Raw genomic sequence first — 10,378 nt, 5'->3', positions numbered from 1 at the left:
TTTGAAAAACAAACCAAAAAAAAAAAAAACAAAAAAAAAACAAACAAAACAGTTTATTAGTTTGGACATTAAATATTTTTGTCTTTGTGGTGTATTGAATTGAATATAGTTTGAAAAGGCTTTTTGAAATCATTGTGTTCTGCTTTTATCTAATGTCCTAAACTTAATTGGAAATGTGGATTGCAAAAAGTGAACAATACTTTCTTATGTCAATGATACAGAATACGCGAGTGCTTGTACTGAGAGATGAAGTGATGTTGCATTCAAAACAATGTGTTGCCATAGCTTTGCTACCACTCTGAACAGACTGAGAAAAAACAGTGCAATAACTCACAGTAACAGAAAAGTTAGGCTTTACCTTTTTTTAAAAAATTGGATTGAGTATTATTAATGCCAGATACCTTTTTAAATTCTAGCACAAGGCATTACATTTGACACAAATTACAGAAGACGACAAGATTAGGTCATGGATAGGGAATATTTTGCATCTCTGAATCTCTTACAATTATATGATGCTTCCTGGTTCATGTTCCTCCATGTTCGAACCCCAAGCTGTAGGTCAATAAATTGGAATTTACATCAATGTGTTTACATGTTATTTTTACATTCTGTCGTTGTCCCCATGGCTAGAAAAAGTAATAAGCATATGTTGACAAAGTAAGCAGTAGCAAGAAAAGATATGCATTTAAATGGTGCACGTAAAACTTAAAAAGTCACCAGAAAATTAAATACTTAAGTGTAGTATAGATGCCAGAAAACCGATTGAGTAGTTCGTTACTTCCCACTGCTGTTTATGTTACATGGTGTTCAGATTATGTTAAAAAAGAAAAGTAAAAAAAAAAAAAAAAAAAAAAAAAATCGTGAGAATCCAGAACACTAGGAGGCACTATGTATCTTTGAAGAGCCTTTCAAAAGGTTGTTTCAGCTGTTTAGCAGACGAGGAAGACCACAGCTGGGATTGGCCGGCTCGGCGTAAACACGCAAGGTAAACCCAATTCACCACGATGTTGTATCAAACTACCCGTTTTATCGTCCTCTCGTTTAGCTTTTGAAATGCGTCTGGCAATTATTCCCCCCCCCTTGTTTTCAACGCGAGCAAAACCACAAAGCCGCTTAAAATCTCGAGGGGCTAATGTTAGCTCAGCCAGTTACGTCAACAGTCTACATTGAACTCCCAAACCAATGCATTGTTTTTCCAGCGATAACGACGCATTAACCAGTTTCGCAACGTACTAAGGTATACTTCCCTGCTTTGTTGTTGACATTTTGTAATATCCTGAAATGTCGGGACTGTCTCAGCAAGATCATGCTAAAAGGGGTGTAAATGAACTGTAAACTGTAAATGAACATTGTTCTGTCTGTGTTCCCCTGACAGCCAGAAATGAACCCCACGTAACGTTCAAGTTCCTCTGGTGTTGCCAAATAGGCCACGGAAGCTTCACAGCTAAGCCGAACTCGTTTTGCGTTACAAGACAAATGCTTGAGAATGATGGCTCAAGCTGTCATGGACGGTCCGGTTACACTTGTCATCAGGGCGCCCAACCAAAAGTATGATGACCAGACTATTAATTGCTACCAGAACTGGACTGTGGAGAAACTTAAAGCCCATCTGTCTGACGTGTACCCAAGTAAACCTGTGAGTATTGCCCGGCATGACATTTCTCATCACAAGCTGTTTTGCATCATATATTGCAGAACTTAGCAATAACAGTGAAGCATTGATAGACATTTGAAAGCCAGGTCATGAAGTCAAGTTGTGTGTACGTGTTACTATTTTGGTACCGTTTATTTAACTCCTCAAGTCAAATTAAGAGATTAGATTATCTGTGTTGTGTATGAACTTTCAGCCCTTTTCATTGAGACTTACATGGCAACATTATATACCTTCAACTTAAATGAGTCGAGAACATTTCCTTAAAGTGTCCAAATATGAGGGAAAAATAACATAAAATGGATGGATTTAAAAATGTCCATACTTACTATGTGAGTGAACCCCATTCTGTTGATGAAAAAAAATACCTGAAGTTTACATCAAACTCTCAATTGGAAGCCCACAAAACTGACTGTGCAGGACGGTCTTCTAATTTGACAGTACCTCCCTTATGAATCTTGCAATTTAATACCTGACATACTTTTATCAACATATCAGAAGGCCACATATAGGAGATCTTATAGACACTATGATTTTAGGGGAATGGTGTGGAATCTGAAGTCATTATTGATACAACTTGAACTACGGAAAGATGACAATTATGTCCTTCTTTGGCCAACATTTGAGCCTCCAACAGCGATTGTATTGTTAAACACAAGGGGCAAATTTTGTTGGTTGATTGTATTGCTGTATCATACTTTGTCAATATATAACAAGAAAACAAAAACTGTTGAACCCATTCTAATGTGTTTTTAGAGCTCCAAAGACCAGAGACTGGTGTATTCTGGCAAGCTGCTTTTGGATCACTTTACTTTGAAAGATGTGCTCAGAAAGGTAGCTATCCACTTTCCTACTCATTTTAAATCCTGCTATAATCTTTTAAAACGGAAACATAAAGGTGGATCAGGACCCATTCTAGGACCCTCTTTGCCAAACAAGTATTTCTGCAGTAAATATTGGAAGTAGAATCAATACGTGATTGGGAGCATGGGTTCTAAAATATTTGACAAATGTCAAAAGTTACATTGCAGCCCGGAGGTGTGTCTCACGCATATTTTGATAACATACACTTTCATGTGTAACTAAGTGTAGTATAACTAAAATAGGTGAACTCAAGGAGGAATAAACCATTTTGCATTTGCATTTTTCCACTGTGGCTCTAGGTTGTCTCAGATTCGATTAACACAACCTTATTAATGAGCTTTCACAAATGTATTTTATCTTAATTGTTTTTAAAACTGTCATACATAATTAAATTTAAAAAAATCCCAGAGCCCCTGTGTCCTGATACACCAGCCCAATTTTTCCTGAGCCCGAGATTGAAGTAAGTATAGTACACATTTTTACTGAGAAAAATGACAGAAATGGTAAAGCAGAGATAAATAACTTCAATCTGAAACATAAAAGTGTTAAATTACTATTTCCTCAGAATATTAATCATATTAAAAGATGTATTACTGGCATCACTGAACATAACACATTTTCAGAATTAGGCAGACAACAAAAGATTTGTTTAATTGTTTGATTTTGCACTTGATGGGTGGGCCGGGACTCCTGAGATTTCTACAAGTAATTAAAAAGTATATTTTCATAAAATGTCCTGTTTAAATTACAACAGACATGACTGTCACAGCAACATTTGATTTTCCGTGATAATTTTGAACTTTTTTTTTCCAGAGGTAGAATGATCAATCCATCTATTATCTGAGCCGCTTATCATCACAAGGATCGCGGGAACGATTAATACGGGTTTTCCAAAAGACCTAACTAGTTGTATTGGCTTTTATAGCAAGACGAGTACCACATGCTCCATCTGGTTTGCCCCTCACCAACTCCTCCCAGCTCCCCAAGCTCCACCCGCAAGCCTCGGGAGACCACAGCAGAACCCACAGTGAGTCCGACGATGACACGCTCCTCGCTCCTATTTCATCAGCCACTTTGATGCCACAAATAGTCCCAAGTGGATGTTAACATCAAGCCATAAGAACATGCCATGAACCATAAGCGGATGCTCTCGTTGACAGGTCACTCAAACTGCTAGTCCTCCCTTCCCTGCTCAACACAGCCAATCAGACGAGATCAGTGATGGACTCAGACAACGGGGTGTAGCTTACGACCAGTTGCATCAACAATTTATGCATAGGTAATTTGTGATTCAGTATAATCACAATTTATTACAATAAAGGTTTAAAAAATGGCGATCATCAATTAAGATACTCCAAGATACAGTGGACCCACGTTATTCGCAGGGGATGGGGATTGGCCTCAACTGTGAACGGCAAAAATGAATAAACCATCAATAAGTGTTTCCACATACAACGTCCAAAAATCCCGCTTTTTTTTTTTTTTTGGTTAGTTTTCATGTGGTGGCAATACAATATATCTTAACGCCTTTTCATTAATCATAATCAGCTAAAGTGTTGCCTGTGGTCAAGTGCGTGGAGCATCCTACCGCCATACAGCACCAATTTTTCAAGTTTCAAAAGCAGAAAAAGTCAGCCAATCCGAAAGCTTGTATCTCAAAAATCTTGTAAATTAGGTCACTCGTATTTCCAGGGGTCACTGTATTTGAAGCAATTGAGTGTCCTGCTGTACTTTTATGGAAACGTCCGATCACAATCACTGCTAGTTTGCAGTCTATTAAAACATCAAAAGCACTAGGAAATGTAAGTACATCTGGATTTAAATGTCTTCATGTATTAACCATTAATGTTAACATTGTGGTGGTCTCTTTTCTAGCTGGAGTAATTTCTCTGCAATGTCGACCCCTCCCACAAATGTGACCCCCTATTACAACCCTATGACGCTCATGTGGTGGCAGCAGTTATATGCTCGACAATACTACATGCACTAGTGAGCCCCTTTATGTTACTACTGAACATTTCCAGCACTGTGATCTTCTCAGCTTTAAACCTCGACTCGTCTCCATCCTTCTCTCACCAGTAATTTGCTAGCAGCATCCTCCCAAAACCTCAGGCACGAACTGCCAAGGACTCACCCCCTCCCCCAGGCAGATCCCCTGCACCAGCGTCCACGCGTAGATCGCCATGGCAACCCTGAAGTGGAGATGAACGCCCAAGGAGGGGAGATCCTAAACGAGGAGGAGCTCAACCGGGATTGGCTGGACTGGGTGTACACGTTTTCCCGGGCCGCTGTCTTACTTAGCATCGTGTACTTTTACTCGTCCTTCAGCCGGTTTCTCATGGTGATGACGGCCATGCTGGTGCTTTATCTGTGAGTGTCCCCCCCCCCCAATTTACTAATCCAGAGGTGTCCCAACTATGGCCCGTTGTCCATGTCTAGCAGCCTGTGGCATATTCTAAAAGTGTCTATAAGGCTTGTTCATTGATTGGTTTAAGGAAAAAGGGACTGGACTGAAAAGCAGCAACAAAAGCCCCACTTTTTGGGCGATACAAATCTATTGCACTAATAAAAGCAAGAGGAAAATTGGGCTCATTAATTACCTTTTGACTGCATTTATACTGTATATAAAAACTAAATATCATTTCTGCACATATCTTTATCGTCACTGCAGAGTTGGTTTTCTTTCTGAGCTGTTTATCCCCCCTTCAAAAATGTCTTTCATATGTAATGTCAATTTTGTTTCACAGTCACCAGGCCGGCTGGTTCCCCTTCAACCTAGAAAATGAATTGCAGCTTCCTGGAGAGAATCAAGAGGAGATAGAGGTGGAACTACAGAATAATGACCTCCATGGAATGGTATGTATGTATATTTGTGTCCACTAATCCATGTTTTCTACTACTTAGTGACCCGCCGGCTGCCGCACCATTTAACCTTATAATAATATAAAATAACAGACTACAATAAGCATTTTACCCTTACAAGGTATAAATTAATTTTACTATTTGTCATGGCTGCACGTCATCGCAACCTAAAATGTCAACCTGTGATCGGCAGCTTTGCTTTTTAATGAGGCGCAAAATGTGAAGTGAGACTGCTTAATTCAAGCCTCGTGGCTTTGTACGTGCTGCCACGGTGCAACGGCAATGCCAAGGTTAGCAATACCGGCGATGACTTTGCGCATCCAGTAAGAGATGGTTGCGGAGTGATTATACTATCATACTATCTCGTGCTATCTTGACTATCATACTATCTAGTCAAGTGTTATATTAGTTACTCCAACAACTCAAACTTAATTCTGTAAAGGCAGAATATTCAGGTACTGCTGGTATAGTTGTGGCCAGTTTGTGTATATCGTTGCACTCATGAACATACAGTCTATTGTCTACTGTCTTTTTGTATTTGTATATTTGTCTATTTTGACCCACCTTTACCATAAGAACACTTTCTTCTTGGCATATATTCAGTAAATACAGCTCTGATTTACAACACTTGAAGCCATTTTGAACAAAAGAGCTCTTTGTGACACGACTATATTCCCCCCATCATGAGCTGGTTAGCCCAGGTCATAAAGGAATCACAGTGTTAATAAAGGTATGCTGCGATGCTACTCATTTAATGTCAGCAGTTTTCAAAGCAGAGTTCCCAATATTGCCTGCCATCTTCAAGCATTTTGACCAATGTTTGAAGATCCACAGAATAGGGTTCTCTTTGAAAACATAAGTGACAAGCTTTTTGTGGGGGAGAGTCAAGCAGAACTGGAACTTTGATGCTAATATATATATATTCTTCTTTTCCTTTCAGCTTGTCCCGTTAGGTGTCGCCACAGCGTGTCATCTTTTGCCATCTTAGCCTATCTCCTGCATCTTCCTCTCTAACCCCAACTGCCCTCATGTCTTCCCTCACCACATCCATAAACCTTCTCTTTGGTCTTCCTCTCGCTCTTTTGCCTGGGAGCTCCATCCTCAGCATCCTTCTACCAATATACTCACTCTCTCGCCTCTGAACATGTCCAAACCATCGAAGTCTGCTCTCTCGAATCTTGTCTCCAAAACATCCACCTTTGGCTGTCCCTCTAATGAGCTCATTTCTAATCCTATGCAACCTGGTCACTCCGAGCGAGAACCTCAACATCTTCATTTCTGCAACTTCCAGTTCTGCTTCCTGTTGTTTCTTTAGTGCCATCGTCTCTAATCCGTACATCATGGCCGGCCTCACCACTGTTTTGTAAACTTTGCTCTTCATCCTAGCAGAGACTCTTCTGTCACATAACACACCAGACACCTTTCGCCAGCTGTTCCAACCTGCTTGGACCCGTTTCTTCACTTCCTGACCACAGTCTCCATTGCTCTGGATTGTTGACCCTAAATATTTGAAGTCGTCCACCCTCGCTATCACTTCTCCCCGTATCCCCACTCTTCCCCCTCCACTTTTCTCATTCACGCACATATACTCTGTTTTACTTTGGCTAATCTTCATTCCTCTCCTTTCCAGTGCATGTCTCCATCTTTCTAATTTTTCCTCTGCATGCTCCCTGCTTTCACTGCATATCACAATACCTTCTGCGAACATGCCCTTCCTGACGCAACCCTCTGCATTTATCCGGGCTTGGGACCGGCCTACAGATTGCACTGGTTTGTGCCCCCATAGGGCTGCTTTGCTAGACTGTACATGTGTACTCTATAATAGTACTACTCGGGAACGGCATGTACTCTACGTGCAAACATTTAAACATAATGCGGTATAGATAAAAACAGAGTTCAGAGAACAATAAACCGATCCCATGATATGAATTATATATATATATATATATATATATCAAGCTTGAGAGGCTTTTGATGGCAAATTTGACAGATATAAAACTATGAATGCATCATGAACGATGCTAACTCACCACATGGCTTGAAGTGAACATCATTTGTTTTTTTGCACGGTTTATCACATTGTTATGGCATGTTACTTTTGCACATGATTGCGACACATTGTTGATACCACACAATCCAGTCAAGTGTGAAGTGCCTAAACCTGTCCGAGTTCCATCATGTTGGCATGGCGAGATTCATCCCCTAAGCTTTACCTTTTTGGATTTTTATTTCAGTGATTCTTTCAGATACCACTAGAGGGAGCCCATGCTCAAGTATTCCAACTTGTCCCAAAATGCACATTGTTTTAAATCCATTGTTGCAATGTTTCAAGGGAATTTACTGAAGCTTGCACTGTCCCAAAAGCTCTGGACTGAAATGTATGTCCTATGTTTGTATCATTCCTACTCACACGTAATGGTCCTTTACCAGGAACAACTGGCGGATGACAGCTCCGATGATGATGAAGAAGGGGAAACCGGAGAGGAAGGAGCAGAGGATCCTAACCGAGTCATCCCCCAAACTGGCATCCTGTCGTCCATGTGGTCATTTATCATCACCTTTTTCATGTCGCTCATTCCTGAGGGACCGCAGAATGCTGCCAACTGAGCCAAACTTCTTGAGCTGTTTCAAAGTTTTTGTCTCACCGCAAATGACTTCAGGACAAAGTGGCAGTGTTCTCTGCTCATTTTTGTTCAGCGTTGTTAACTGAAGAATGGACATTGAATTGCTATAATCAAAGTTTGATGGTAGTGCCATGTTAACTTAGTCAGACAACACGATGTCTCAGTCAACAGTGTATGAAAAAGCATCAGCTGACACAAAGATAAACACTAACATAACTTGACAAGTTCAATAGATGCTACCGCTTCTTTGGGGGATATGATGACTTATTCAAATAGTGCGTTCAGTAGAGTGATGGAAATGTGATGTTCTGTCAGGCTGTTTAAAGTAATTGATGGAATATAAAAGGGCTGTTGTAAAACTGCCTGTTGGCACAGTGCTCAGTTCAGATAATACAGCAGCTGCTGTTACATTTAAAATGTACTATATAAGGTATTGATTGGTTTTTGGATGTGCTGTGTTGTTTTTTGGGGGTTCCAGATTTTCAACCGTGAGCAACACGATCACAAATAATGACCTTAATCATGTTGATTGTTTGCTCCTTCCTGAGGAAACCTTGGAAGTAAAAATTCCAATTCACACAAAATGTGTTTGAGACTGAATGCGTGATTCATTAAAGCCAATGTTATTTCCAGGAAAAGTTTATTTGCCAAAAATAAAACACTGCCAAAGGACTGGCAGTTTAAATGACACCCTTGTAAATTTGACTGTGCATATAATTTCCTTGCTTTAGATTATAATTACAAACCACAATTACAATAAGTTTGGACATTGTGAAAACAAATCCTTTTTAACCCCTGTTCAATTGAATACGCTACAAAGAAAATGTTAAAATTGATAACGTATTATTTTGTTTTTCCAAATATTTTTAATTGGATGCCTTTAACACATGCCAAACAAGCTGGCATGGGCAACAAAAGACTGGTTAAGTTGTGGAATGGTAAACAAAATGGGGTTGGGACAGGGGAGTAGGTTATGAGATAGACAAATTATGGAAAAGAGTAGTGAAGGCTCGACTCAGGACTTAAGTATGGATTTGCGAGCAACAGTATGGTTTCATGCCTAGAAAGAGTACCACAGATGCATTATTTGCCTTGAGAATGCTCATGGAAAAGTACAGAGAAAGTAAGAAGGGGCTACATTGTACCTTTGGGGATCTAAAGAATATGACAGAGTACTAAGAGATGAACTGTGGTAAAGCATAAGTCTGGTACAGGAAATGTACAAGGGCAGCAGAAGAGCGGTGAGGTGTGCCGTAGGTGCGACAGAAGAATATAAGGTGGAGGTGGGACTGCATCAGAGCTCAGCTCTGAGCTCCTTACTGTTAGCTGTGGTAATGGGTGGGCTGACAGATGAGGTTAGACTGGAATCCCCTTGGACCATGATGTTCGCAGATATCGTGATATGCAGTGACAGCAGGGATCAGGTGGAGAAACAATTAGAAAGATTGGAACATGTACTGGAAAGGTGAGGAATGAAGATTAGGTGAAGTAAAACAGTATGTATGTGCGTAAATGAGAGGGTTGGAGAGGGAAGAGTGAAGCTCCAGGGAGATGAGATAGCGAGGGTGGACGACTTCAAATACTTGGGGTCAACAATACTATCCAATGGAGAGTGTGGTAAGGACGTGAAGAAACGTGTCCAAGCGGGGTGGAACAGCTGGCGGAAGGTGTCTGGTGTGTTATGTGACAGAAGAGTCTCTGCTAGGATTAAGGGAAAAGTTTATAAAACAGTGGTGAGAATGGCTATGATGTACAGATTAGAGACGGTGGCTCTGAAGAACCAACAGGAAGCAGAACTTGAGGTAGCAGAAATGAAGATGCTGAGGTTCTTGCTTGGTGTGAACAGATTGGATTGGATTACAAATTAGCTCATTAGAGGGACAGCCAAAATTTGATGTTTTGGAGACAAGGTTAGAGGGACCACATTTCGATGGTTTGGACAAATCCAGAGGCGGGAGAGTCAGTATAGTGGTAGAAAGCTGATGATGATGGAGCTGCCAAGCAAAAGAGCGAGAGGAAGACCAAAGAAAAGGTTGATGGATGTTGTGAGGGAAGACATGAGAGCAGTTTGCGAGAGAGAAGAAGATGGAGGAGAGGCTTACAGGGAAAAAGATGACGCGCTATGGCGACCCCTAACGGGACAAGCCGAAAGGAAAATTAGAAGGGAAGTGTTATTGGATATTGCCGTCAGTGTGAAGTTCCAAATTTAGTATCTGCAATTGGACATCTTTCAAGGCATCACTAATGCTGAAATGTGCATTAAGATTTTGGAGCAACATCACTGTTGCCATCCAAGCAACGCCTTTTTCAAAAAGACAAGGCCAAACTACATGTTACAACGGCATGGCTTTGCGGTAAAACAGTAGGAATTGTAGAC

At 40.5% G+C, this 10,378-nt stretch overlaps 1 protein-coding gene across 2 annotated transcripts; it reads left to right on the top strand.

The window, feature by feature from the left end:
• Positions 1-894: 894 nt before the first annotated feature.
• On the top strand, positions 895-8,677 carry LOC133502441 (homocysteine-responsive endoplasmic reticulum-resident ubiquitin-like domain member 2 protein). 2 transcript variants are annotated; one of them, XM_061823357.1, is made up of 9 exons: positions 895-985; positions 1,376-1,636; positions 2,408-2,485; positions 3,441-3,542; positions 3,676-3,794; positions 4,391-4,504; positions 4,595-4,885; positions 5,263-5,371; positions 7,808-8,677. In XM_061823357.1, exons 2-9 carry the CDS (start codon positions 1,487-1,489, stop codon positions 7,982-7,984), a joined length of 1,140 nt encoding a protein of 379 aa, XP_061679341.1. In that variant the 5' UTR covers positions 895-985; positions 1,376-1,486; the 3' UTR covers positions 7,985-8,677. The 2 variants fall into 2 exon arrangements, with proteins under 2 accessions (XP_061679341.1, XP_061679263.1); XM_061823279.1 differs by lacking the exon at positions 895-985 and adding an exon at positions 1,014-1,237.
• The last annotated feature ends 1,701 nt before the right edge of the window (positions 8,678-10,378 follow it).

The sequence above is a fragment of the Syngnathoides biaculeatus genome, chromosome 1 (genome assembly GCF_019802595.1).
Source record: "Syngnathoides biaculeatus isolate LvHL_M chromosome 1, ASM1980259v1, whole genome shotgun sequence".
Classification (NCBI taxonomy): Eukaryota; Metazoa; Chordata; class Actinopteri; order Syngnathiformes; family Syngnathidae; genus Syngnathoides; species Syngnathoides biaculeatus.
The sequence above is the reverse complement of the archived record's forward strand: the minus strand, read 5'-3'. Positions and strand labels throughout refer to the sequence as shown.

Excerpts from the sequence above, each read along its gene's own strand:
- LOC133502441 (XM_061823357.1), top strand. The coding sequence starts at position 1,487 with ATGATGGCTCAAGCTGTCATGGACGGTCCGGTTACACTTGTCATCAGG. Across the intron at positions 2,486-3,440 it reads TGAAAGATGTGCTCAGAAAG|CAAGACGAGTACCACATGCT; the intron begins GTAGCTATCCAC and ends TGGCTTTTATAG. Across the intron at positions 5,372-7,807 it reads ATAATGACCTCCATGGAATG|GAACAACTGGCGGATGACAG; the intron begins GTATGTATGTAT and ends GTCCTTTACCAG.